The following is a 27,155-nucleotide window of genomic DNA, read 5'->3' as shown; positions in this document are numbered from 1 at the left end:
CGGCTGCGCCCATATGCTTGGCCCACCAGTGGCTGCCTGCCTGCTTTACCGACAGAGTCCAGCCTGGCAGCCCCTTCTATCCAAGGTTTCACTTCCCACGGTTCCAGTTGCCCACAGTCAACTGGGGTCTGAAAATATTAAATGGAAAATTCCAGAAATAAAGAAATCATGGGTTTTAAACTGCGCACCATTCTGAGTAGCATGAGGAAACGAATCTCAAGCATCCTGCTCTGTTCTGCCCATGATGAGAATCAACCCTTTGCCCAGTGTGTCCAAGCTGCAGAGACCACCCATCTGAGAGTCACCCACTGCCAGACCACCTGTCCACATCCCGTGGTGCTTCTGTTCGGGTGACCCTAATTAATTATTTACCTAATTAAGGCCCCAAAGTGCTAGGGAATTGATGGGGGCGATCTTATTGCAGTGTATCCTTCTAAGGGTTCTGTTTTGTGAGTAGGTATCGTTGGGACTCTGACTGCTCGTATTTTATAACTAAACCTTATCGTAGGAATCTCAGTGGAGGAAGAAGCGAAGTGACTACAGGTTGGGTGCCATCTGCTGCCTCGGGCGTCCACCAGGGGTCTGGCATCGGGTCCCCTGGGGATTAGCGGGGACAGCTGACCGTGTGACCTGCAGAGTCTGGAGTGTTTGTCACCTGAGACTTTACAGAAACAGCATGCCAGCCCCGCCAGTGAGTGCCACGGGTGCTGTCCCCAGGCTCTGCCCTTGGGCGGGCTGGAGAAGGCCCTGCCCGGTACCCCTGGCGGTGCCCCCGACATACCTTTCTGGCAATGGCTGTGCGTCCAGCACCGCTCGACAAACTGCCCGTTGATGACGGTGGCGGGGCAGTTGGTCTTGCCCTTGGCGGTGCCCGGGCAGATGTCTCCGCACTCCTCGTTGTCGTCTTTGTTCAGCACGATGTAGTTGTCCTCCACGGAGTCCAGGATCCGGGACCAGTCGATGGTGGCCAGGTAGCAGAGCTCGTTGTTCTTCTCGATGCGCACGGAGCCCCGGGTGATGTTCATGAGGCTGTAGAGCCCCAGCTCCTTCAGGTGGACCATCTCGAAGATGACCAGCGCGTAGTTGAAGAAGAGGCGGGAGCCGCGGATGACCGTGAGGTTGGGGAACAGGTCCTTGAGGCTCTCCAGCCCGTAGACGCGGAAGAGCAGCAGGTAGTCGGTGATGATGATGAGCTTGGGGAAGCTGAGGTCCCGGAAGTCCTCGGGCCTGGTTTTGAACATCAGCAGGATCTGCAGGTGTCCCTCGATGACCGAGCAGTTCTCCAGTTCATGCAGCCTGGTGAGGTTGTTCCGGATGTCCATGCCGGGACACACTGGAAGGAAACACAGCGAGACGGTGAGAGACGCACCCGACAGGCACTGGGTCCTCAGATATGCCCAGCGGTGACAGTCATCAGCCCTCCATGCTCCTGTTTCCCAGGGTGGGGAGAACTCGCCGGATCACCTGGTGATGGCACTTTCAGTGCTTTGAGGAAACCCACGCTGTTTCCCACAGTGACTCTACCAGTTTACATTCCCGAGGACAGCTTGGGAGTTCCCCTTTCTTCATGTTCTTACCAGCATTTGCTCCCTCTTGTCATTTTGATGACAGCCACCCACGTCCGTCAACAGGTGAACGGGTAAAAGAGATGTGGTGTACACACATGATGGAATACTATTTACACACATAATGGAATACTATTTGGCCACAAAAAAAGGCTGAATTCCTATCATTTGTGACAACATGATGCACCTGGAGGACACTGTGTTAACGGAAACAAGCCAGGCACAGAAAGACCGTTACCATAAAACCTCACTGACGTGTAGGGGCTAAAAAAATCGTTCTCATAGAAGCAGAGACCAGAACAGTGGTTGCCAGAGGCTGGGGAGGGGGAGCAGCGGGGAGGTAGGGAGAGGCTGGTCAATGGACACAGAGGAGTCCTGGTGGCCAGTGGCACGGCAGCGTCCAGCGCGAACAGTAACGGACTGTGTTCCAGAACAGCAGGAGGTCGCAGAAATGAGAACTGCAGGGAGCGACAGAAATGCTGGCGACCTGTGGGATCACTGCGTCTAGTGGGTGCATCGAATCACCCCACCGTCCCCAGGAACACACGCAGCTACTCTGTGACCACGGAAATAATTTGTTAAAAAAAAAAAAGAATACATTTAAAGGTGAAGAATTGAAAAGCGCCAGCCTCATGGGCACCTGACTTGGGTCCCGCGCTCCAAACTCCGCCTCGACCCTGGACGAGAGGCTCCGCTGACCAGTGCCCAGGCCGGAGCCGCTGCCTTCAAAAGGCAGAGAAGCAGCGCCCCAGCTGCCCTGCCAGGAGCCCCACCCCGTGGCCTGGCCACAGTGAAGACAAACGGGCCTACAGGACTGCACCTGGGCAGGTGCCGGAGGGTGGGGCGGCCGGCAGGTGCATCAGGAAGTGGCCTGCGGGACAAGGTGCCCACCTGGAATGGGCGGGGAGGCGGCGTGGGTGTTTTGTCAGGTTTCCCACTGCCCAGCTGACTCTGCCTCCCGGCGGCCTCCTGGCCAGCAGTCAAGACCTGATCACCTTTCACCTGGGTGTGGCCGACCTCCCCAGGGAACCCGATCTCACTGCACGGCACCCGGCGGGCTCACTCTGTTTTGACGTCAAGAGTCAGTCAAATGCCCCTCCCCCAGGCGGGCTTCCCTGATTTCCTTTCCTCTGAATGTCTACTTGGGTCTCTCCCTTCTCCTGTGTCCCTTCCTTGTAAGTTGGCATCTGTCACACACACAAGCACGACACACCCCGGGCACGACACACCCCGGGCACGCTCACAACACGGCCCCCACGCCTGGGCCGCACGGCTCGGCTCTTGCTTTACTCCAAGACGCTGAGCCAAACGGACTGTTCCAAAGAAAAGTGGCAAATCCTCTTACAAATCCACCCTGAGAACAGCCCACCACAGAAGGCAAGTTCAAAAGGCACTGCAAAAGCCAATAAGGGGGAAAAAGAAAGCCGGGTTCTTGGACCGCGCTCCGGGGGAGACAGACCAAGCGCAAATAAGGGGAAACCCACCCTCAGGCACGGGGCCCTCGGGGAGAAAGCCACGGCACCCAGTGACTGGGACTCCCTGCTCCGGCTCTGAACCCAGCAGGTCGCGGAGGCCAGGCTGGGAGGCCACCTCGAGGACACCAGGGGCCAGTGCCAGCCCCACCGGGCCATGCCCCCCAGGTAGGCCTGAGGCTCCCGGCCACAGTCACATCAACAGCGTCACAGACAGAGATACTGACAGGCACCGAGCCCAAGGAGCCCCATCCCCACCCTGCCCAAGCTCCAAGCTGCAAAGCCAAGGACACGCAGCCCAGCAGAGGCAGGCAGAATGGCCAGATTTAGCAATTCAACCTGAATTTCGCGTAAGACGTGGATTTTTAGGATAAGTATGTCCCAGGCGATGTTTGGGATATACAGGACCCTCATAAATCACCGTTGTTCATTTGATGTTCACCTGTAACTGGGTGTCCCGTGTTCTCTCTGACGCCCCAGTCCACACCTCTGAACCTGAACGTCACACTCTCTATTCCACTATTGGGGATGCAAAGAGCATCTGTCCCCACCTGTTCAGGAAGACCCCAAGTCACCCCCGAATGCACATTCAAAAATTAACTGGCCACGAGGCTTCAGGACTATGGAAAGCAGCCAGGTGAGCCGCCACCTTGTCACCAGGAGGGAGACCACGGGAAAGTCAGGCGATGCCCAGGGCTGGGCGGACGCAGGGAAGTTGAACCCCACATGACGAGTGGGGGTGGCGGACGGTGCAGCGGCTTTGGGGGATGGGATGGCGGCTCCCAGAACGTGAAACGGACCGGGGACAGAAGGTCAGGTCAGCGGTTTCAGCCCTAGGGACAGAAACACGCGTCCACACACGAACTCGCAGGCAAAGTCCCTCGGGGATAAGCGAATCAACAGATGTGGTCTGTCCACGCAGGAAGGCCACTCGGCCAGAAAAAGGAATGACGTCTGGCACATGTCACCACAGGCAACCTCAAAACACGCCAAGAACCAGACACGGAAGGACACAAGGGTCCGATTCCGCCTGTGCGGAGTGGCCAGAGCAGGACCTGCCGAGGCCATGCAGGCGGGGCTGTGGGCCGTGGAGAATCCGAGCTGGAGGGCGCGGGGTGCTCTGGGGGACCGCCGAGGGGAGGTCTGGGGGACCACCGAGGGCACCCTGGACACCACAGATGGCTTTCCCCGGGGGGCTGAGGGGTGAGTTCTAGGCTGACATTGTCATCAACATGGACTGAGTGGCTGTCACTGCAGAGGACAGTAAAGAATTGCTGTGCTTTTTTAACCTTCCCTGAATCTAGCCCTTAGCTCATTAGAGCCTCCTGCGCCCTGATTAGCAAAGACAGGAGAGCCATTGACTGTTGGGAAAGAAAAATCCCAGAGGAGGCCAGACGCAAGTGGAGGGGTCTCTGCCGCCTCCTCGTGCCTCTGGGTGGGAACCAAGCCCTGCCCCTCGTTCTGAAGGGGAGCACGGGACTGGGGCCTCGCTGTGTGTGGGTCCAGAGCAGGAGGCAGGAGGCCCCAGGTGGCAGTTAACATGATCGTGACGTCGGGGACCTGGGCCCAGCTCTGAGGCACAGGTTCTCACACTGAAGCCCCAGAGGAGGCGCCCGCTCCACGCAGGAGTGTGACGCCAGCCGAGTGACGCGGGCAGCTTAGGCGGCAAGCCCCTTTCCAAATCCCGTCGGCAAATTCAGCAGCTGTGCCCAAAACCGCTGTGCTAGTTTCACCAGCTCCGTTCCTTCTAGAACGTGCCCCAGGAAGAAGCCAGTGAATGTGGCAGAAATGGGGGAACCCACGCAGTCATTCTCATGCCATGAAAACCTGGAGAAAATCTGTGGGAGGGAATCGTCCTCGTCCCGTCCTTCACAGTCAACGTCCCTGAGCACTCGGACCACTCCAGACTTGCTGAGCCCAGAAGTACGGTCACCCCTCTGTGTTCATGAGGATGTGGTCCCAGGACTCCCCGGGGACACCAAGATCCACGGACACTCGAGGACCTTATGTGATGAGCTCAAGACCCACGTACATCCTCCCGTGGACTTTAAACCGCCTCTGAATGACCTAATACCCAAGAGAACACAAATGTCATATAAAAGGTCGTCACGCTGTGTTGTTGAAGAAACCGTGACAAGGATGAAAGTTCACCTAGTTTCCGTAAAGACACGTTTTGCGTTTTTTGTTTTTCTAACATTTCCAGTCCGTGGCTGGCTGAATCCGCGGACGTGGAACCCGAGGGTACAGTTGCAGGATACAGGGCCCAGGCAGTCCCTAAGGGTAAAGCCCGGCAATTACTAAGTGACCACCCAAATCCACCTAAAATGGAACCAAGCCAGGAATGGCAACTGTAGTCCAGCCACTGGGGAGGCTGAGGCAGGAGGATGGCTTGAGCCCAGGAGTTAAGGACCAGCCTGGACGACCCAGCGAGACCTCATCTCTTAAATACACACACAACCAAGAAGGAAACCATCAGGGGCAGCTTCAGGGGCCAGAGGAGAATGAAGCAAGCCCCAGACTCAGCCTGAGACAATCCAGACAGGCTTCCTGGAGGTGGAGCACAACAGGAGCACACAGTCCAACAGGAATCACCCACTGGTGGGGCTGGGGCCCAGTGGTAAGGTGCTTGCCTGGCACGAGCGAGGCCCTGGGTTCGATCGTCAGCACCACATAAAAATAAATAAATAAAATAAAGGAATTATGTCTACCTACAACTAAAAATATATATTTTTTTAGAAAAAGAATCATTCATACCTGCGTATTTCATCTTACAGTCAAGGACAATGATAAGCTATAGGTTTTCCACGTGGATGGCCAGGGAGGTGCAAACCACATATGAATTCTCTTTATGAAGTCAGAGCTTGGGTTGGGATGTAGCTCAGTAGTAAAGCCCTTGGCCAGCATTGGGGGAGGCCCTGGATTCAACCCCCGGCACCACGAAAAGAATAAAAAAGAAAAGAAAAACATATACAAGAAGAAATGGTGTGGCTTCCGTTTGACCTAATTTATCCGAACACGTAATCAACACTAAACCGAGATCACTGAGCTCGGCCGCGGGACGGTTCCAGTCGAGGCCTTGGAGACGCAGCGTGTTTCACCTCGCAGGCTCCGTCTGTTGGAATAGTTCACAGAGGGCATCACCGAAGACGTAGGTTTTTATGAAATTGTAGATTCATACACCCAAGTCCTTCCAAGCCCCCTCAGGAGTTTCCTAGTTAAAATCAATTACTGATTTTTTTTTTTTACATTTACATGAATTAAAGTTACTTAAAAGTTGAAGCTGACATTTAAATTCATTAAAACTACAACTTCGGTCTCACCGACCGCCCACAGCTCCAGGGCTCAGGAGCTGAGTGGCCGCCACGTTGCACAGATCCACCAAAGCAGAATGTCCTAGTGGACGGTGTGGACAGGGCTGCTCCTGAGTTTCCAGGAACCTGAGAATTTTCCAGGAGAAAAGGCTGCATGAGAGCCGCCCGGGAAGGTGCCTCGTCTTCCCCGATTTCTCTCTCCACCATGAAAGCAGCTAAGGGGACATGCTGGTGGGGGGACAGGGGAGGACGCGTCCATGCTAACCGAGAGCCTTAACACCTCTGCTGCCCGCCATGAATGTCCTGGCTCCTTGGTCGCAGCATTCTTCACGTGCTCCCTGGTGACCTGTTCTGGGGCCACACGTTCCTTTCTGAATTCTTTCCAGTCTTAAAACGGCTTCCTCCTAAATCCAGGGGGGTCCTGCCCCAACAAGTCTTGGGCTCAGGGGCCAGGTCACCAGCCACACCAGTCCCAGGGGACCCTGGAAACCCTACAGATGCAGCTTCTTGCCCCACCCCGGCCTCCTGCCAGCTGCGTGAGGCTGAGCTATGCCCTCTACCTCTCTGTGTGCCTCAGTTTCCTTGTCGGTAAGCAGCAGCCATACATGACAAAACCCTCGCAGGGTGGACGAGAACTGGGACCTGGCCGCGTGTTCTCCAGCCTGAACAGTGCAGCCAATTCCCAGTGTCTTCAGAATCCTGATCCCAGACACACGGGAGTCAGAGACCCTTACGATTTTCTACGCGCTCTTAAAATCGGCTTCTGCAAAGGAGAGGTGTCGAGCTGAAGAGGCAGCCACCTCCAGAAACCAGATTCTGAGGCAGGCCCTGCAGCCGGCCAGAGAGCCCCGTGGAAACCATTTCCGTATTCATTCAACAAACACTGGATAGACATCCCAGCGTGCTGGGCATCACACTGGACACAGGGGGGCCTGGAAGGAAATATGGCTGCAGCTAAACAGTGGTGGAGGGGAGCGGAGCCCAGGAAACTGTGATGCGCTGCCGTCAGAGTTAAACCCCGTTAAACCCAGAGTTAGCACCACCGTGAACTGCGCAGACTCGACGCCCGAGAGCCCTGTGAGATTCAGACTTGCCATTTGGCAGCTGTGTGACGTTGGGTGAGTGATCTAACCTTTCTGGGCATCACCTTTCCTGGAACTGGCAAGTGGGACAGCAGGTGCAGAGGAGATGAGAGGGAAGACAGCTACGTAAATATCATGGCAAATGGCACAGGGAAGCCCGCCGTGGGCCCTCAGAGACCTAGGCGCCTGAGTGGGGCTGGAAGGGAGAGGGGAGGCCATGGGACCGGTGGCAGGAACTTTATAAATGCAGATTCTTCTGGACCCCTCGGGTGGGTTCCGAGGAGCAATCTGAATAGTTCGACCCAGCATTGACCTTAACACCAAAACCCAGAAGCGATGTAGCTGTCCATCACCAGGGGCTTGTCAGTTCAACTGAGGTCCATCCATCTAATGCAGTGGTTCTCAAACAGGGGCCCCTGGGCCAGCAGCATCACCCGGGAGCCATTAGAAATGCCAGTGCTCCTGTCCTCTCCTCCCCCACCCTGACCTCATGGACTGGAAACTCTGGAAGAGGGGCCCAGGAATCTGCAGGTGATCTCGACACATGTTTAGGTCTCGGCTGCAATGATATAATGCAGGGCTTGACCAACTTCTCCTAAGAGGAGTCAGAGAATGTTTCCACTTTTATGGGTGACAGATACGATCTCAGTCACAGCTACCGAATTCTCCCTTTATAGCCACCACGAACAAGATATAAACAAATGACCAAGGCTGTGCTCCAATAAAACTGTATTTAGAGGCATTACAGGCTGGGGTGCAGCTGGTGGCAGAACACTTGCCGAGCATGGGTGAGACTCTGGGTTCAACTCCCAGCACCCTCCAAGGAGGGAGAGGGATTGCAATTCAAATTACATATTTCTCATGGGTTATGAAGTACAAATTTGAGTCTTTGCTCGACCATTTAAAAATGGTTTTGAACAGGCTCGGGCCCACGGGCCACAGGCATGATGGGCTGCCCTAGGAAGAGACCAGGAGCCCCGCTCAGGGGTGATGCCTGTCATCCCAGCTACTTGGGAGGCTGAGGCAGGAGGATGGCAAGTTCAAGGCCAGCCTCAGCAACTTAGTGAGGCCTTGCCTCAAAAGAAAAACTAAAAAAATAAATTTTAAAACTGAAACCAGGAAGCTGCGCCATGGTGGATATGGAAAGATCCCAGGATGTGTCATTAAGAGCAAAGCACAGCAGGTGACAGGTTGGGTGACACGGTATCACTTCCGTGAAAAGGCAAAGAAATGTACTGGCTTGTACACAAACACTGCTCTCTAGACAAGTACGCACGGACGCACACATCAAAAAAAAAAAATATATATATATATATATATATATATGACTCTGGTTATCTCCAGGGACAGGAACAGAAGAGGAGCCAGGTCCGAGGAGGGAGGAAGACTGCTAGCCCAGTGGCCTTCTAGCTGTGCAGTTTAGTCCCGGGGCTGTCCCGGGTGGCTGAGGGCAGAAAGTGAGCTGGAGCATGGCTGTGGGCACGTGCAGAGGGCACCCGAGGCCCTGGGTTCCTCCCCAGCACCTTGGAAAAGCCACAATGCCTTCTCCATGGAGGTGGGGGGGTGTGGACTGGGGCTGGCGGTGGGAGGAGCCTGAGGTGGGAGGGGCCTGAGGTGGGAGGGGCTGGAGGACCTTCTGGCCCAGCGCAGGGAGGTGAGGATGCTGGTGAGACAAGGAGCAGCCCTACAGGGACTTGGGCAGAGAGACTTCAGAAGAAACCAACACTGCGGACACCTTGTCCTGGGATTTCCAGCCTCCAGAACTGTGAGAAGATAAAGTGCTATTCTTGAAGCCACCCAGTCTGGGGCACTTTGTGATGAGAACTTAAGCTCAGATCCCAGCTCTGCCTCACCTTTGCTGTGTGACCCTAAGCAAAATATGTCCATCTCTGAGCCTCCATTCTTTCCTCTTCTAGAAAGTCTGCATGACTCGTGAGCCCAAATGAAAGGATGATATATGAACAGAGGGGACGGTCCCTCTGCCGACCTCCTTGGGGGACAGGCAGGGGGTACCTGGGAAGAGAGGAGAGCAGGATGCGAACAACGGGCAATCAGAAGACAGAAAAAGGAAACAGTCACTCTGTGACCTACAGGTGAAAGAGGCTGCGGTGGACCTTCAGCAGCCACATCCTCTTTCTGGAACCTTCTCACAGCAGCCTCACACTCAGAGGATGTACCAAGGGGAACCTTCCAACAAACCAAGCACCGGCAAGGAGGAAGCCGCAGTGGTGGGAGGCGTGGAAGAGGAAAGAAGCCCGGGGACCAAGGCCAACAGCATTCCCAGAATTCCCTCTCCCTGGGGGATGGCAGACAATGTCAGAAGGAAGGAGAGGAGACCCACAAAGTCCATGGATCCAGGCTCTACCAGGAAAGACGGGCCCTAAAAGGCAAATTCCACCATGTAACACCAGGAAGCCATATCCAGAAGACAGAGAGGCACACGCCTGTGGTCCCAGTGGCTCAGAGGCCGAGGCAGGAGGACTGTGCGTTTGAGGCCAGCCTCAGCAACTTGGTGAGGCCCTAATCAACTTAGGGAGATCCTACTTCACAGTAAAACATAAAAAGGGCTGGGGATGTGGCTCAGTGGTTAAGCGCCCCTGGGTTCAATCTGCAATACCAAAAAAGAAGTCAGGGCAGCCATAGTGGGACAGATGGGCTCCCCTGGAAACTGCGGGGCTTGCACGGAGGGGCAGTCAATACCCTGAAGGACAGAGGTGTGCAACGCAAGGGACTCAGCTGGGAGGAACGGAAGGATCAGAGTAGGAAAGGAGATGCCCCTTAGGCAGAGGGTGGCGACCATGCATCCAGGGAAACACAGAGGTCCAGGAAGTGAGGCCAGTCCAGAGAGGCCCTGCAGAGGTCCAAGACCAAAAGACCCTGGTAACCGACGGCACTGACGCAATGCCATCGAGTGAACGTAAAGAAACACTTGGGAACATCCCTCTGCTGGTCTTGCGGAAGGATACCATGGGTACGAGCTTGGGGACCGGGTGACACCAGAAGTCACAGAAAAGCAATCAGAGCAGTGGCTTCTCCACTCCCGTGTCCCTTCCCATTGAACCATGACCTCGGCATGCTCTTGACCAACCCAGCAGCATTTGGAAAGCACCCGTTTTCCACATTTCCACAAAGGACAGAAAAGAGGACGAGTCAGTACTGCCCTGCGCCAGGGGCTGCCCTGGACAGCTGAGGACACTCCGTCAGCTTAAGGAATTAAAGGGAAAAGCCGGCTTTGAAATTAAAAGTTACAAGTTCAACTGGAACTCCAACTGGAACTTGAGGCCAGTCTGCACTTGACCTCTCAGAAGAGCTCATCTTGAAGTCCCAAAAGCCATGTTGGCACTCCCTGGCGCCAGAGTTGGACTTTATTTCTTGATATTTTACGGTGCTGGAGATGGAACCCAGGGCCTCACCCACGCTGGGCAAGTGCTCTGACCACTGAGGGACACCCAAGTAGCTGGGGAGACAGCTGCACCACCGCACCTGGCAGAGTTGGACCTCCTCAAGAAAACACAGGCTGGGGATTCTGTGCCATGGTGTGAACTCTCTGAAAGGTGAGCAAGGACCTGCCCACCCACGGAAACACCGCAAAAAGGGCATGTGAGTTCCAGAGGATTCTAAATGGGAAACCACAAGCCCAAGTGCACAAATTTTAAACCGCGTATACAAAAACCACCTATGGCTGAGTCTCCTTGTTGGCGGTGGTTCTGTTCTATGCGCACCCCGGGTGGACTGGCGCACCCCGGGACACTGGATTGGCGAGTACTGAGCCATTTTCCCAGGAAAAATACAAGGTATGATTTCCTCCAAGCTGCCGGCAAGGCTTTCATCAACAGATCACTGCATGACCTTGCTTTGTGGGTTTTTTCTGTTGAAAGACACTTTATTTCACATATATTGTTTCAAGAACATGGAGCTCACAGCCAGCAGAACTACGGCTAGCTCTTGTGCCTGAATGAAACGTCTTTTTTTTTTGGTACCAGGGACTGAACCCAGGGGCGCTTAACCACTGAGCCACATCCCTAACCCTTTTTAAATTTTATTTTGAGACAGGGTCTTACTAAGTTGCTTAGGGCTTGGCTAAGTTGCTGAGGGTGGCTTTGAACTTGTGGTCCTCCTGCCTCAGCCTCCTGAGTGCTGAGATTACAGGCGTGTGCCATCACGCCCGACTTGAGGTCCGCCGCCTCAGGGACAGACTTCGGCACTTCAGCACACTGTGGTTGAGGGTCATTTTAAACACCAGATCATCAACAACAACAACAAAAACACACATACAAAATGCCAAACCCGAGGCTCCAAAAAGAACAGCTGTTCAGTCCTCCACAGGAGGCTGGTATAGACCCACAGCACGAGGGTCGAAGGAAGGCAGGAGAGGATCGCCCCGTTTGTCCTCGGCTTCAAGACTCAAAATTCTTAAATGACCGCAAATGTGTCACGGGCATTGACTTGAGGGTTACAAATAAGGTTTAGCAAGTAGACAACCTAACAGAGCCTGGGAGTACAGGGTCAAAATTTTATTTTTAAGTATCTATTCAGTCAAATGTAAGATTTTTTTTTTTTTTAAGTCTAGAGCAAATTATAGGATGGAGATCAGATGGGTGGTTGCAGGGGCTGGGTGGTTGCAGGGGCTGGGTGGGTGGGGTCATGATAAAGGGTGGCATCAGGACATCTGAGAAGCAGAGAGGCTACTCTGCATCTGAGTTATAGGAGTGGCCACACACCTTCATAAATGTATAAAGGTATACACCAAAGTCAGTTTACTGTATGATAATTTTAAAATAAATATTTTCAAAGGTTAAAAGGATACACACTAATCCCATTTACCTGACAGGTCAGGAATGGGATGCTTTGGAGGACCAAGAGTTGAAGGGGGGCCTTAGTTTGACTCCCTATATGTCACTTGTGTGTGAGTGTGAGTGTGTGTGAGTGTGTGTGTGTGTGTGTGTGCGTGTGAGTGTGTGCAAGTTAAACTCACACACCTCTAGACATATAGGGAGATACGCACTTCTAGTCGTTATCTGAGTTTAATAAAACATAATATGATCCAATTGCAAGACCTAAACCACCCCACTTCCGGATGTGTACTTCATAGAAATTAACACAGGGTCCTGAGAAAAAAATCTCACAGCACACACCCCACTTCCCTCCAGGTCCTACAGGTAAGGCCAATGGCACAGATCCCCACTCCATGCCAACGTGACTGTTGAAATCCATAAATCCCAGATGCACACACTGCTATGGATTGAGGCGGGGAGTCCCAACCCTGGAACCCATTTACTCAGCCGGACAGATAACATGCACTTCTCTGACCTGGCTTACACCGTAAAAGAAACAGGTCACATTCCTGGGTACTTCGTTTCAGCTGATGGTTTGGGTGGTACCAGGGACCACACTAGCTACTAATCAACTGTCCAGATCAACTCCCAAGAAGTGCAGCTCAGGGCAGAGCCCGTGCCTGGCACACGGGAAGCCCTGGGTTCCATCCTCAGCACTGCAAAAATAAACTCATGATTTTTTAAAGCATTTTAAGAAGTTCAGTCCACATGAAGGCTCCTTCAGGGAAGAGCCTATGTGTGAATTTGTTGTTGGAACGATTTAGCTCTGCCATTAGGGCACACAAGAGGCCCTAGATGGGAAATAAACAAGCGTGGCCCTGTGCCAATAAAACTGTGTGCAAAGACAGGGGTAGGAGTCCTGTTCTAGAAGAAGGAACCGACTAGATGTGAATGACATTTACAGCAGGCTGAGGAAGGGGAAGAGAGGCCGCCCTCTAGAAAGAGAGGTGGACTACGTCCCCAGGCAGGAGAGAGCCGAGGAGACCAGGGAAAGCCAGGCCCTGGGGGGGAGGCGCGAGGAGGTTCTGCCTCCAGGAGGAGGGGCCGAGCAGTGTCACCCCGGGGGTGAGCTGAGGTCAAGATAGAGGAGGGGGACTGGGAGGTGAGAGATTACCTCTGAGAGCCACGGGGAGGTGGCGGAGACCATGCCAGGCAGCTGTAAGGTGAGACAGCAGAGCATCAGGGCCGGCTAGGGCAGGGAGGAGGGGAAGCCAGGGGGCAGGGGTGGGCAACAGGACCCAGGGGGTGCTGAGAGCCGGTAGGCCAAAAAGACAGGGGCTGTGGGCGAATGGAGATTACTGGACAAAGAGGGAGAGAGCCAGGGGCTGTGGGTGCGTCTGCAGACAGCTGGCCCTGCCAGGAGACACCGTCCCTCGCCATGAGTGGGGAAAGGGGGCGCCATCCACATGGGGTGGGTGGAAACAGGGATGCCACTCCACACCCTATAGTGCCTGGGACAGACCCCCAACCAAGGATCACCAACCCCCCATGCCAAGGAGAGAAGACCTGCTTCAACCAAATAGGAATGGAGTAGGGGAGGGTGGGTACCCCAGGGGCTCACCCCAGTGAGCTCCATGAATGTCAGGGGAAGGGACAGGTCCCCAGGAAAGAAGCAGGCATCAGGAATAACTGCCAGGAGGGGACCCTCCTAGGGAGGTGGCCTAAGAGCAGCTGGGAAGCCGGGGTGGCACACCTCACCAGCTCACTGGACCCCCACCAACGCCCGGCGGGTTCCTATCCTAATTGATCCCACGTTGCCTTCGATTTCAGACTCTTCGGTGCTCACGAGCAACCTCAGGCCGGAGCTAGCGATCCAGAGGGAAATGGAGAAGGAGACGGCGCTCGGTTCAGAGCCCCACGAAGACTCCAGGGCAGAAGGAACCCCAGCTGCCCAGGATGCCTCCGGAAAAGCCTTCCTCTCTTCAAAGTCACCTGGTTTCCCTCCACACTCCACCCTATTGGTTGGCAGTGCCGATTAATGATCTGGAAAGTTCCTCGCCCCTCCCCACGCCTCTGAGAGGCATCACATCTCATTTATTTGATAGGATTTTGTTAACCATTAAACCTCAAAGCAGAGGTGGGGAGGCTCAGATCCAAAAGAACAACTGTTTGCTAAGAAACCAGTGCTCGGGAGCCAGCTTAGGGGGGCTCTAGCCCAGCTCAGCAGCCTGCTGGCTGAGGCCTGTGAAGAGGCGAGACCTACCCCACCTCCAGGGGTCGCGGTGAAACGCGTACATATTCCACAGAAGAAGGTGCTTCTTAAATGATCAATTTGCCACACACGCCCAGATGGCCCCGCCACCAGTGCCCCCACTCACAAGTATTTGCTGCACACCTACTACGCCCCAAGCACTGCTCTAGCTAGAAATGCAATGCCAATCAAATCAACCCAGGGCCTTGTCCTTGTGGAAATGGTAAATATACAAAGAAGTGGTAAATCCACTTATGATTCCTGAAAGCCCAGGCACAGATCCACAATTACCAAAGCTACAAGGAACAGAAGAGCAGGGAACCACACCTACCTCGGCAAGGGCGCACAGGCACACACACGGAGACTGGCCTACTTCTAACAAGTCAGCTTGCACTTTCTTAACAAGAACCCAAACCAACTGCCACCCTTCATTGAGCACCTACTGCATACCAGACCCTTGGGGCTTATAGACATTGTGCAATCAGCAGATCCGCTCAGTCACCAGGGTTGGTCAACTCTGTGGCCACTGCTGCCTCATTGAACTTATTTTCCATCAGGAATTTTAGGAGCCTCAGTTCCCCCACCCCCACCCCTTCCTCTCCATAATTAAATACCTCATATGGGGAAATCTGAAGCAGTAACTCAGCAGATATTTTTAAAGAGGACTTCAGACCCCGAGGGGGGAAACCCTAGCTATATTCTCTTACGCGATTCTTCAATTTTTGTCCCCAAATCAGAAAAGCACCTGCTACCAAGCCCCAAGAGGACATCGGGATTGGGGTTTGCCTCTATCACCACAGTGGGACATCTAGGAGAGACACCAGGAATGCCATAGTATGAGACTCACTCAAGGTCAAGGACCCCTTCAACAAGAATAGAACTGAGGGGTGGGAGTGGGTCTGGGAGTCAAAAGACAAGGGAGAGAGTAGTCCACAGCCTGGTGGGACAGATCCAGAGATTTAAATCCTCCCTCTACAGCAAAGGAATTATGTACACAGACTGGTCGCGGATTTACTGCTCCCTGAAATGGGTGCACAATAGTATCAGCCTCCAGGGGCACAGCCAGCGTCCAGAGAGATAAAATTGAGCAGCCCAGTGGCATATGGTGATACTAATTATAATAATCTTGATGAAAAACGGCCACTACTGCTACTATAACTGCTGCTGCCAAAGGTTTAGAGTCGCCTCTGAACATCTGGAAGCAGAAGTGTAAACACGGACGGCCCTGGGTCTACAGCCAAGGAACCAGGACGGTGGGTTTCTAAAATTCCCCTCCCAGAGAAGCCAGAAGCGTCACCCCCGACGGGGGCCCCTGCGCTTTGGCTCCAAACCATATGGGCTTGCTTGGGCGCTTGGCTGGCTGTCCCAAGCTATCCCGACCCAGTGACCCCACTTTCCGGAGAGGACCCATAGAGGACGCGTGTCGCCTCTCCCGAGCTGGCTGGGCTCACAGGGGGCCAGACACAGTTCAGAAGCGCGCTCCAGAGAGGCGCGGGCTGCAGGGAGGGCACTGGGGCAAGGTTCCTCAGGCCCGGTTCGGGCACACGGGGCACGGAGCCGCGAGCCCAGCGGGCAAAAGCCAAGGTCAGCAGCCTCCCGCCCCCCTGCGGGGCCCGAGCGGCGGCCCCGGCCACCCCACCGCCGCCCCCTCTCGTGGGAGGGTTCTCAGTCCCAAGCGGAGGCTCTGTTTGAGTCGGGGTACCCCTCCCCACCGCGGTGCTCCCAGCCCACTCCCGCGCCCCCAGACTCACCCTCTCCAGGGAACAGGTGGCCCGCGGCGCCCACCAGCAGCGCGGCCACGGCCATCAGCAGCGGCGCGGCCGCCGCCCCCCGCCGGCCCCCGGCGCCCATGGCTGCGGGAGCGCGGGGTCCCCGCGGATCAGAGCGCGCGGAGCCGGCCCGCGGGGGTCATGCTCCGAGGCGGCCGCTGGAGAAGCGCGGGGTGCTACGAGTCCTTCTCTTCCACGTCGGTGGCCTGTCTGCCGCAGCCCCCACTCGAGAGGCCCCTGAGACAGCGCCGGGGAGTGCGCGCGGCTGGGGCCGCTACAGAAAGGGTGGCGCGGCGGGGAGGAGGCGGCCCCGACCCCCTAGCCACTGCGGCTCGGGCCCGGTCCCTCGATCTCAGGCCCAGAAGCTCCGAGTTGCGCCCCGGCCTCCTGGATTTCGGCCCCGTGCGCTCTGGACCGCGATCGGCGGGCTCCGGGGCCGAGGGACGTGCGGACAGAGGGGCGCGCAGACAGGCGGGCGGGCACCTGGGCTGGCGGCGGCGGGCGGGCGGCGGGAGCGAGGGCTGCTGGAGCCCGTAAACAACGCGGCCCGTCAGCTGGGCCCCGTCCGGACCGCGGGAAAAGGCGGCGCGGAATTTGCCTGGGAAGGGACTGGGCGCCCGAGAGAGGCCCCGGGGAGGGGCAGGGAGGATCGGCGGAGGGAGGCGAGGCCTCGTTCCGCCCCGCCCCGTCTGCCCTCCTCCGGGTGCGGGGCCCGGCGCCCAGCCCAGGGGGCGCCCCAAACAGCCTCGATTCTTCACTCTCAGACCCTGCGGTCTCCCCAGATGCCCGACGCAACCAAACGGATCCCTTCTTTACCGTATTGCTATTTTGTTCATCGTGGCCTTTGGGGAATTCATTTTAATTGTTTGAAATGTTGCATTAAAATATCCTTTATCTTGGTGTCTCGGTTTGGGGGCACTCCTTTACACTTTGCGGCCCGGGCGAGCAGGATTTCATTCGCCTAGTCTTGGCCCGCCAGCGACGGCCGCTGTCCTAGAGCTACTTGGCGCCCCAGAAGCCCTCCCCGCGGGCGTCCCCGCCCAGCAGCGTGACCCACGCCAGGCTCCTGGGGACAGCCACGTGTCCACAGCCCTGCGTGCTCCTTGTATGCGGTGGCCTGGGTCCCTCGTCGCAACCTAAAGTTTAAATTGAAGAACTAACGGCGGGTGGGGCAGGGGGACATGCCAAAATCCACCCAAAACAAATGAAGCTTTGGAAAGCGGGCGGGTGGCCACACTCTTCAACACGCACAGCCGTCCCTGTGTCTGAATGTCTAGGAACAACTGGCAGGACAATGGTCAACTCATCTTGCGGCAGGGGAAAGAGCAGGCAGCCCCTCTACCCCTCACTTCCTGGGCAGTCTTGATTTTGCCACCTCGGTTCTGCTCATCCATCAGGCTGGGTTGGATACGCCCGCATGCCAGATTTGGTAAGGTGCACAGGAAATACTTGGGAAACTTGGGAAAGCGCCTGACACCACTCTAGACCCAAGGCATCCAGTCTTCTCTTTATTAAACAAATAGTTTGCCAGAAGCTGTTCTTCCCACAAGCCAAACCTATTCCTGCATCAAGGCTTTGACCTTGCCCTTTAACACTTCAACCCAGGTTCACCTTCTCTCCAGTGAGCCCTCCTGACCACGGCTTGCAAATCACCTGCATTTCAGTTCTTCTTTTCCCTTCCCTGGTCCTCTTCATCCTGCTTAACCTCTATCTCTGTCTGGAATTATGATTTGTCATCCTGTGGATCATCTCCCCTTCCCTACAAGTGTAGAAATCTTGTCAGTCACGTTCACTACTTTACCACCAACACCTGACCTATCCATTGGTTAATAAATATTTGTGGAGTGGAAGAATCAATAAGCAGTAAGTAATAAGGGATTTACAGTAAGCAAAATAAACATGATCCATTTCCTTGTAGAGCAAACAATAGGGGGGATGGCATCAAATAATCCTGTGTGTGATGAGCTGAAGGGGGGCAGGGGAGGACCTGCAAAGGAAGCAAGTCTGAGTTGAAATCTGAAGATGAAGAGGAACCAGCCTGGCGAAGCCTCAGGAAAGAGTTCCAGGTACCAGGAATAGCATTTGCAAAGGCTCAGAGGCATCCTTGCTACTGAACCAGGCACCGTAGCTGTACAAAGGGAAAAGGAGAAACTCAAGCCATGGGCAGAACTAAAAGATACAGATCCAGGAATCGACCATATTAACATCTGCTTTCAGTTTCCTTCCCTCCTCCTCCCTTACTCTTCTTCCTCCCCCATGTCTCTCCTCCTCCTCCTCCAATTTTCTTTTAACTTCAGCGAAGAATTAACAGGATCATTACATAGGCCCTAAGATTCTCTCTGCAAGACATAAACATCAACTAACAACAGAGGTATGTTCTGAGAAGCTAGTCACCAAGCAATTTTGTCCTTGAGCCAACAACAGGGAGTGTAATTGCCAAACTTAGATGGGTCATATGCCACTCACCTAGACTATCTGGTGGGGCCCGTGGTTCCTGGGCTACGGACCTGTGCAGAATGCTACTGTACTGAATGCTGCAGGCGATGGTGCCGCAACCACAAGCTGTGTATCTTAGCATATCTAAGCATTGAACAGGTTCAGTCAAAATACTAGGCACTAGGAATTTTTCAGCCCTGTTATAAACTTCTGGGTCGACTGATGTATATTGGGTCTGTGGTGGAGCAGAGCGTGTTATGGGGCACTGTATGACTGTGCGACTGTACTTGTCAACAACAGAGACCAGGAAACCAGCTCACAGAAGGGGGCAGGTTGGCAGACACCACCTGCATAAGTGACCAAAGTTGATCCCGGATTTTCTTTGGTACTGAAAGACATTACTGAGACCATTAAGATGACCCCAAAACGTCTGTCATTTAGATAATAGCGCGTAGCAGTATTAATTTGGATCATTGGATTAGGATATGTAAGAGAATATCCTTGGTTTTAATAAATAAATACCGTGTTGGGATAAAGAGGTGTAATGATTCAGGGAAAAACTGAGAGGGTGAACAGAGAGAACACAGAGCAGAATGAAAAAATGTGATAAAACCTGGTGGATCTGGTGAAGCGTGTACAAATAAAAACCCATACAACTTTTCTGAACGTCTGATATCATGCTAAAATTAAAAGTTTAAAAAAATGGTCTGACAAAATATTAGTTTAGGGGCTTTTCATTTGTTTTTTTGTTTTGTTTTGTTTTGTTTTTGACAGATTGGATTCTTTCTGACATTAAAGTGCTGTGTCCTCTGAATGTGTGTCTAAAGGGAGAGACTTTCATAGCCTGTGGATACAGGCAGCCAATTCTTTGCTTCTGTGGTGCTTTGGGAGGGGGACTTGGGCAACAGGGTCCCCACACTCTGGGTATCTTTCTATGGCAAGCCCCTGTGGTCCTATCTCCCTGGATGGAGCCGCTTTCCATTTCCTGCAGCAGGAGACCAGGCGTATCTCCTGATCCCAGTGTTGTTATGGAAACCTGATTTTAAGATGATACATTTGGGAGAGAGGAGGGGGAAATCTGCATGTTGATCTCACTCCTGCTGAGCAGTCACACAAAACCCCAGGGTCAAGAGCAGACTCATAACAGTAAATAATATTCTCATAGAACCAGGTGGAAGATTATAGGGATACAACATCCAGATCAAGTAAACACTGGGCCAGGGGTGCAGGGAGGGTTCAGGGGTAGGACTATTCGCAGAGGTCACTGAAGTAGTGATTCGAGGACACCGGACATGTCCGCAGCTCCATGACACTGAAAATGGATTTGATGGACTCCACAGTTGTTCAAAAGTGAAACCTGTAAGACTCCACCACATGGAAGTTTTACTTTATAATTTCAGAGTAGGGAAGGTTTTCCTAAGGAAGACGTAAATCCCCAACTTCAAATTTTAAAATAACAAATATGGCAATGCAAAAATTAAGATTACATAAATAGCTCAAAAAAAAAAAAACTCACGTATCAACTCAAAGGATAGATTTTTCAAAGTGAAAATAAAATATGCATTAATTAGAATAAGATATATCCTGTGCTTATATAATTTTATCAAAATGGATTCTACTGTCATGTGTAACTAAGAAGAACCAAAAAAATAAAATTCAAAAATTTGTTTAAGTGCAACAAAAGGAGCAGACAAAGGAAGTGCATTATATTATGTTGAAGAACAGAAGGCACAGTGATCAGTTTCTTCTGCAAGAAAAAAGCCAAAATCCTTGTTTATCAAAATTAAAATGGGGGAAAAAACATGAATAGGCAGCTCACAGAAACCAACTATGAAAAAAATGCAAAAGCATTTAAATATGTAAAATGATGCAGAGTCATCCTCATAATTAAAGATTCGCCGGAGTTCCCAACCTTCAGGAAAACTGGTGGCATTGCACAGAAGCTGTGGGACCACAGGCTCCCAACGTCTCTGGCTTAAATTGCGTTAACCGTGTATTAGGCTGCACTCCTGGGCATGTCAAAAGCAGCATCCACAGAAATATTTATGGCAGCAAAGAATAGCAATAACCTAAATACCCTTTTCCCAAGAAATGTGGAGACCTTCATGTCTTCTCAAAATATCCAATCAATTCAAATATATTTTTAAATTTTCTTTGCTTTGTCTCTTTTCTTTCTTCTCTGACCACTCGTGTATAATTTGCATTGGCAAGTTAGTATAACAATTGTTCCATACTCTAACATTTTCTGCATGGGTTTTGTTGTTCGTGTTTTGGAACTTTGGGGATATAAAGACAGGATATAAATTGGTGAAAGGAGATGAGCATTTTAACTTACAGCATATGTTGTCTACCTGTTCTGCCCCCTGATGGGTGTATTCCAACATTTCCACAGAGCTCTCTTACTTATTTTTATTTTATTTTATTTTTTTTAGTAAGGGTGTCTCACTAAGTTGCCCAGGCTAGCCTTGAACTCCTGGACAGAATCAAGTGATTCTCCTGCCTCAGTCTCCTGAGCAGCTGGGATCACAGGTGCACCACACTGCACCTGGCTTTTCTGCTTCTTAAAATCTCCACTTCTGTCTCTTTTGAAATCCACTGGGGTTTTGCTTCCCTTCAATTTTTGTATTGTGCTAAAATACACATAATGTAGAATTGTTCTTGTGGTGGCGGTGGGTTTTTTTGTTTGTTTGTTTTGCTTTGCTTGTTTATTTTTTCCAGCACTGGGGGAGGGGACCAGAGCTCTGAGCTTGCTGAGCATGCGCGCCAACGCTGTGCTCCAGTTTGCCCTTCCAAGCATGTTACAGTGTGCAGGCGAGTGGCCTTCCCACCCACAACACCCTGCCCTGTGCCCTGCCTCCTTTCAAAGGCTTCCCATCACCCAGCCCAGAGCCTGTGCCCACAGTCTCCCCGCTCCTCCCTTCCCCTCCCCTGCGCCTCCCACCCGCACTCAGCCACTCTCTGTCACTACCGATTCACCTGTTGTGGATGTTTCCTATGGTGCACTCCTAGCACCCATGAGCTTCTTGTGACCGGCTACTTTCATTTAGCATGATGTTTTTGAGGTCCATTCTTGTGGCACATAGTGCTTCTTGCTTTTGTGATTCCATGAAATTCCATGTCCCTCGGGTTTTGAACCATCCAACCCACTCTGCATTCCTGTCTTGGAGCTCCCCTGGAATCCACACTTTTTGAAGCTTCAGCGTGGGACCCACAGGGCTTTCTGGATGATCCGCTTCCTCTGGCCTCTTAGGCTGTGGGGGCTTGAGACTTTATCTTTTGTGTTGTCGGATGGTTGGTTGGTTGTGGTGGCGCTGAGATTGGAGGCTGAGGTGCTGAGGCACGGAGCCACCCCCAGCCCCAGACTTCATCCTAGACAGTTTAGACATTAACTAGACCAAACCAGCAAAAGTCTTGGAGGATGAAAAGACTGCCAAGGAGGAACTACTCGTACCTCCATCAGGCAAAAAGTATAATAAAAGAACAACCCATCCCGGTCATCCCTGTCTTCCTAGGTCCCTCCTCCCTGAGGACATTTCAGGAGATGGAGATGGAACTCAAGTAAACACTTACCTGTCTCAAAAGTGATTCATTGTTGCAAATGTGCAAGACCCTTTCCCACTCTCCCTTCCCTTCTCCCCTCCCTCACTCCCTTCCTTCATTCCTTCCTCTGTCTCTGCCCTTCCTTCCTCCCTGCCTCTCTCCTTCTCTCTTTCTCTCTTTCTCTCCCCCTTTCTTTCTCTTCTCTCTTCTCTCCTCTTCTCCCTTTTCTTCTCTTCTGCCCCTCTCGCCTCTCCCCTCTCTTTGCTTCAGAACCCTCTGGGTGTCTAATCCACTTCTAAGACATGGATTCGTAACTGTAAAGCCCCTTCCCCCCACCATGGTTTTCTCCATCCAGAATCCTATGGCCAACTGCCAGGTGGGTTTTCTGAACTGGATTATGAGCAGTTCAAGGGCTTGGTGTGTGTTTTAGTCAGTTTTTTCACTGCTGTGACTAAAAGGACCTGGTCAGAACAACTGTAAAGGAGGAAAGGTTTATTTAGGAGTTTACAGTCTTAGTCCATAGAAGGCTGGCTCCATTCCTCGGGGCTAGAGGTGAGGCAGAACATCCTGGCAAAAGAGTGTGGCGGAGGGAAGCAGCTCACGCGCTAGGGGAGGGGTGGGGAAGAGAGGGGGGAAAGGAGGAAGGGAGGGGGAGGGGGGAGACTCACTCTCCAGATACAAAATATATACCCCAAAGCTACGCCCTCAAGGAACCACTTCCTCTAGCCACACCCCACCTGCTTCCAGTCACCACCCAGTTAATCCCATCAGGGATTAATTCACTGATTAGGTTAAGGCTGTAGCCCAATCATTTCTCCTCCAAACCTTGCATTGTCTCACATGTGAGCTTTTGGGGGACACCTCACATCTAAACTGTAATAAGTTGGCTTTGTGGTATAGCACTTGCCTAGCAGGTACGAGGCCCAGATTCCATCCCCAGCACTGGAAAATAAGAAAGAAAGAAAGAAATCGTCTAGCTCTTAAAGATAATTATTATGTAAAGTTTCAAAATTAAAGTAAAATTGCTTTTCCAACATAAATATTAGATAACATTCAGTGGAATACCATGACCTTTTAAGAAAAGAATGAGCCAAATCTACGTGCCTAGAGATGAAAACCTCCAAAATATATATTATTATATGAAAATCATTAAGTGAAGGCTTGTGTAAATAGAATCTACGATTTGTGTTTTAAAAGGGGATAGAGATACTGGAATACACACTAACACATACATATTTATAGGTATTTCTAGAACCATGGAGTCTCTCATGATGAATGCATAAAAACTAGCAGTCCTTTTATTGTCTGTTTAAATTGTTTCAACCATGTGTCTTAGTTTGCTTTTTAAAAATCAGCATATGAAAGCTGTGTTTCTTTAGAATAAGATCACCATAGCTACAAAGTGACATAAAATAAAATACAGTGGAAAAAATGTAACAGCAATGGCTCTGACCCAACTTAAAAAAAAATGTAATGCTTAATAGAAAAACGCAAAATAAAACTTGAATAAATAAAGAAATATGACTTATTTCTGGGTAGAAGATCAGAATTTGGAATGGGGGCCATCCTTCTCCTCACTTCCCCTCCAAAATTTATAAATCCAATGCAAATCAAAATCTATATCTAAAAAGAATAGAGAAAATTATTCTGAAATTCATGTAGCCTGAGGTGCTTAACCTTAGGGCTGTGGACCTTGAGGGTCAGATTACCCTCTGCAGTGCAGGGATGTCCTGTGCATTCTAGAACATTCAGCGGGCTCCCTGGTCTCTACCCTGCACAGGCTGGCAGCATGGCCCCAGATGCGACTACCAAAAATATCTCCAGACATTGTCAAGTGTCCCCTGAGGGGAAAAATCATCCCCAGCTGAGAATCATCGGCCTAAACAAATAATTAAATCAGGATGGAGCAGAAAGAGGGTTAGGGGTGCCGCTCAGTGGAAGAGCGTTTGCCTAGCATAGGAGAGGCCCTGGGTTCCATCCTCAGCACCACACAAAGAAAAAAAGGTGGGGGAATGTCCATCAAAAGTATATTTGGAAAAGGTGATGATATCACCAGGTGTTAAAATCTTATAAAGCTAAGATAAATTTAAATCGGCACTGGTATAGGCTATTGGATCAAGATACCAGAGAAATAATCTTAAAAGAAGACTCCAATTTAAATAATTCATTTTTAAATTTGTCTCCCGATCAGTGGGAAAGAGGAAAATCTCCCCAAACACCATTATTCAATAAAAAGAGGGTGAAGGAACTGGTCGAGCAACTTGAGAGGAAGATCCATAGTCTTTCATGAATGGATTTTTAAAAACAAACCTAAAAGTTCATTTAAATATAATTTTCCAGGGCAAAATCTAAAGCACAGAATGAACTAGAAGAACATACAATTGGGAAGGTATCAGTGGCCCAAGGGAAAGCCCTGGCTCAGCACGAAGTCACCAGAGACACGGTGACCCCTGGAGCTCTCACTCTGAAAACTAAAATGCTGTGTCTCCAATGAGAAAGGACCACAATGAAAACATGACAAAGTGGTAGGAGAGGAGCGCCCATCCACGCTGTGTGAAGGGTGTGTTCAAGCCCATGAGGAGGAAAAACGGAGACTCTACCCAGGTACCAAGCAAAGGGTACCAAGGGGCTGCTCCCAGGAGATGATAAAACCCCAAGGGCCACATGTTCTGTCTCAGCTTAGCCAGGGGTCAAAGATCACTGAATTCAACAATTTAAAGAAGAGAACAAAGTTACAGATAGTGTCACCACATGAACCAGCAATTCCACCTCTGAGCGTCTTCACGAAGGGGCTGACAGCCGAGCCCGTTGACAGAATGTGGCATGTTCCCACAGGGAACCATCATTCAGCCCGGGAAAAAGGAAGGAAGGTCTGCCTCCTGCTATGACGTGGATGGTCCTGAGGACGTTGTGCTCAGTGAAACGCACCAGACACAGAAGGACGCAGGCTGCAGGGTCCACTCCAGGGAGATCCCTGGAGTCTCAGAGCCAAACAGGAAGCAGCATGGTGGGTGGAGGGCGGGGAGGGGATGGAGCTGGTGTTGACGGGGCAGAGCTTCAGTCTGGGGAAATGAGGAAGCCCTGGACAGGGGTGGTGGGCCCTGCTGCACAGCCCTGTGACTGCCCCATGCCTCAGGACGGTACACTTAGACATGGTTAAATGGTCCATCTAATACTATATACAGTCTATCAAAATGTTGAAGAGGAGAAAATGTAAATGCGTATTGCTAAGTGAAAGAAGCCGTTTGAAAAGGCTAAGATTCCAACTCCGCGACATTCTGGAAAGAGCAAAACTATGAAGACAGTAAAAGATCAGTGGTCACCAAGGATTGGTGGGAGGGAGGGAGGGAAGGAGGGAGAGAGGTGGGCCCATGAGGATTTTGGGGGCTGTGAAACCGTTCCTTGTGACGCTGTGATGGTGGAGACACATCTTCATGTGTTTGTCAAAACTCAGGATGAACAACACAGACAGCGAACCTCAACGTGGGCCGTGGACACTGGCTCATAATGGTGTCTCAGCCTGGGGTCATCTGTCATCACAAACGTACCTTCTAAGCAAGACACTGAGAAAAGTGGGGGGCGGGCGCAGAGGGAGTGTATGAGGGACTCTGTACTTTCCAAGTATTCTATGAACCCAAAGAGCTCTACAAAATAAAAGCTACTAATTAAAAAGGATATAGAGTGGTGTATCTCGGATGCCTTGGCCACCTACGTCATTGGGATACAGTAAAACCAGCAAATGGGACAAGGGAAATGGATCAGAAAGCCTCTTTCCTGATTCCAACCTGTGTCCCTGTGGCCGACATGGGCCAGTTCCCACCTTGAACTTGAACTCCCACCTTGGCCTCCTTCGTCCCTAGGGCTGAGGGTGCCTGGACTGGTGCCCGAGCCCCTCTGGCTTAGAATTCACCAGATCCTCCCTCCTCCCCAGGTCCTAGCCCTGAGGTCACCCTCCCAGCCTATGTAAGACATGTTCATTGAGCGCTTACTGGGACGCAGCAAGGTGTGTTCCCATGGCTACTTCAACACACTACCACAAACGTGGTGACATGATACAGCCCCACATCACTTAACGATGGGGACACATTCTGAGAAACGCATCATCAGGCAATTTCGTCATTGTGCCAAAATCATAGAGTGTACTTGCACGAACCTGGATGGAGCAGGTCCCTGACTGGACACAGCATCCTGAAGTCATCTAGAGACCAGGTCAGTGTGCTTGTGGAGACTGCTGCCAGCCTAGCACGGCATACTGTTTCTACAGTAAATTTTTTTTAAAGTATAAATAGGATTATACCCTGAAATAACAATAGAAAAAAATAATGTAGACTGGGCGTGGTGGTGCACGCCTGTCATCCCAGCGACTTGAGAGGCTGATGCAGGAGGATCACGTGTTTGAGGCCAGCCTGGGCCTCAAATTAAAAAAAAATTTAAAAAAAAGAAAGAAAGAAAAAGGGCTGGGGTAGCTCAGTGGTAGAGCACCCTGTGTTCAATCCCCATTGCCACACGCATGCACGCGCACACACACACACACACACACGTGCATGACATGACGATATAAACCAGTCACGTCATGGTTCGCTGTCAAGTACTGCATGCTGTCTGAAATTGCACAGCCACACTGCCACATGACTGGCAGGACAGCAACTCTGTTTTATGCCGGCATCACCATGAACCTGGGCTGAATGTGTTGCATCACGAGGTTGGGGTGAGCACAGCATCACGAGGTGACAGGAGTCCTCCAGCTCCATCGTGAACTCCCAAGAAGCCCGTTGCAGCCCGTCTGTCTTGCAGGGCATGACCTCGCACTCATCCACTTACCTCCCTGGAGGTCCAAAGTCCATCGAAGGTCCACTGAGTTAGAACCCAGGTGTCTGCAGGGCAGATCCTGTCCAAGGCCCCCTCCAGCTTGCAGAAGTGCCTGTGTCCCTGGGCTCCGTCTTCAGGCTGAGCC

General features: G+C 51.9%; 1 protein-coding gene across 4 annotated transcripts in view; it reads right to left on the bottom strand.

The window, feature by feature from the left end:
• The window catches only part of Insr (insulin receptor), a 123,015-nt gene extending 106,276 nt beyond the window's left edge, over positions 1–16,739 (bottom strand). For all 4 annotated transcript variants that reach the window (XM_046443888.2, XM_046443889.2, XM_046443890.2 and 1 more), the window contains exons 1-2: positions 16,208–16,739; positions 782–1,333 (exon numbers count right to left, since the gene is read on the bottom strand). In XM_046443888.2, the coding sequence (XP_046299844.1) occupies positions 782–1,333; positions 16,208–16,307 (652 nt within the window). In that variant the 5' untranslated portion in view covers positions 16,308–16,739. The remainder of the gene's footprint in view (positions 1–781; positions 1,334–16,207) is intronic.
• Between the last annotated feature and the right edge of the window lie 10,416 nt (positions 16,740–27,155).

The sequence above is a fragment of the Marmota monax genome, unplaced genomic scaffold (genome assembly GCF_021218885.2).
Source record: "Marmota monax isolate L192 unplaced genomic scaffold, Marmota_monax_Labrador192_F-V1.1 WCK01_AAM20220418_F8-fsc00102, whole genome shotgun sequence".
Classification (NCBI taxonomy): Eukaryota; Metazoa; Chordata; class Mammalia; order Rodentia; family Sciuridae; genus Marmota; species Marmota monax.
The sequence above is the reverse complement of the archived record's forward strand: the minus strand, read 5'-3'. Positions and strand labels throughout refer to the sequence as shown.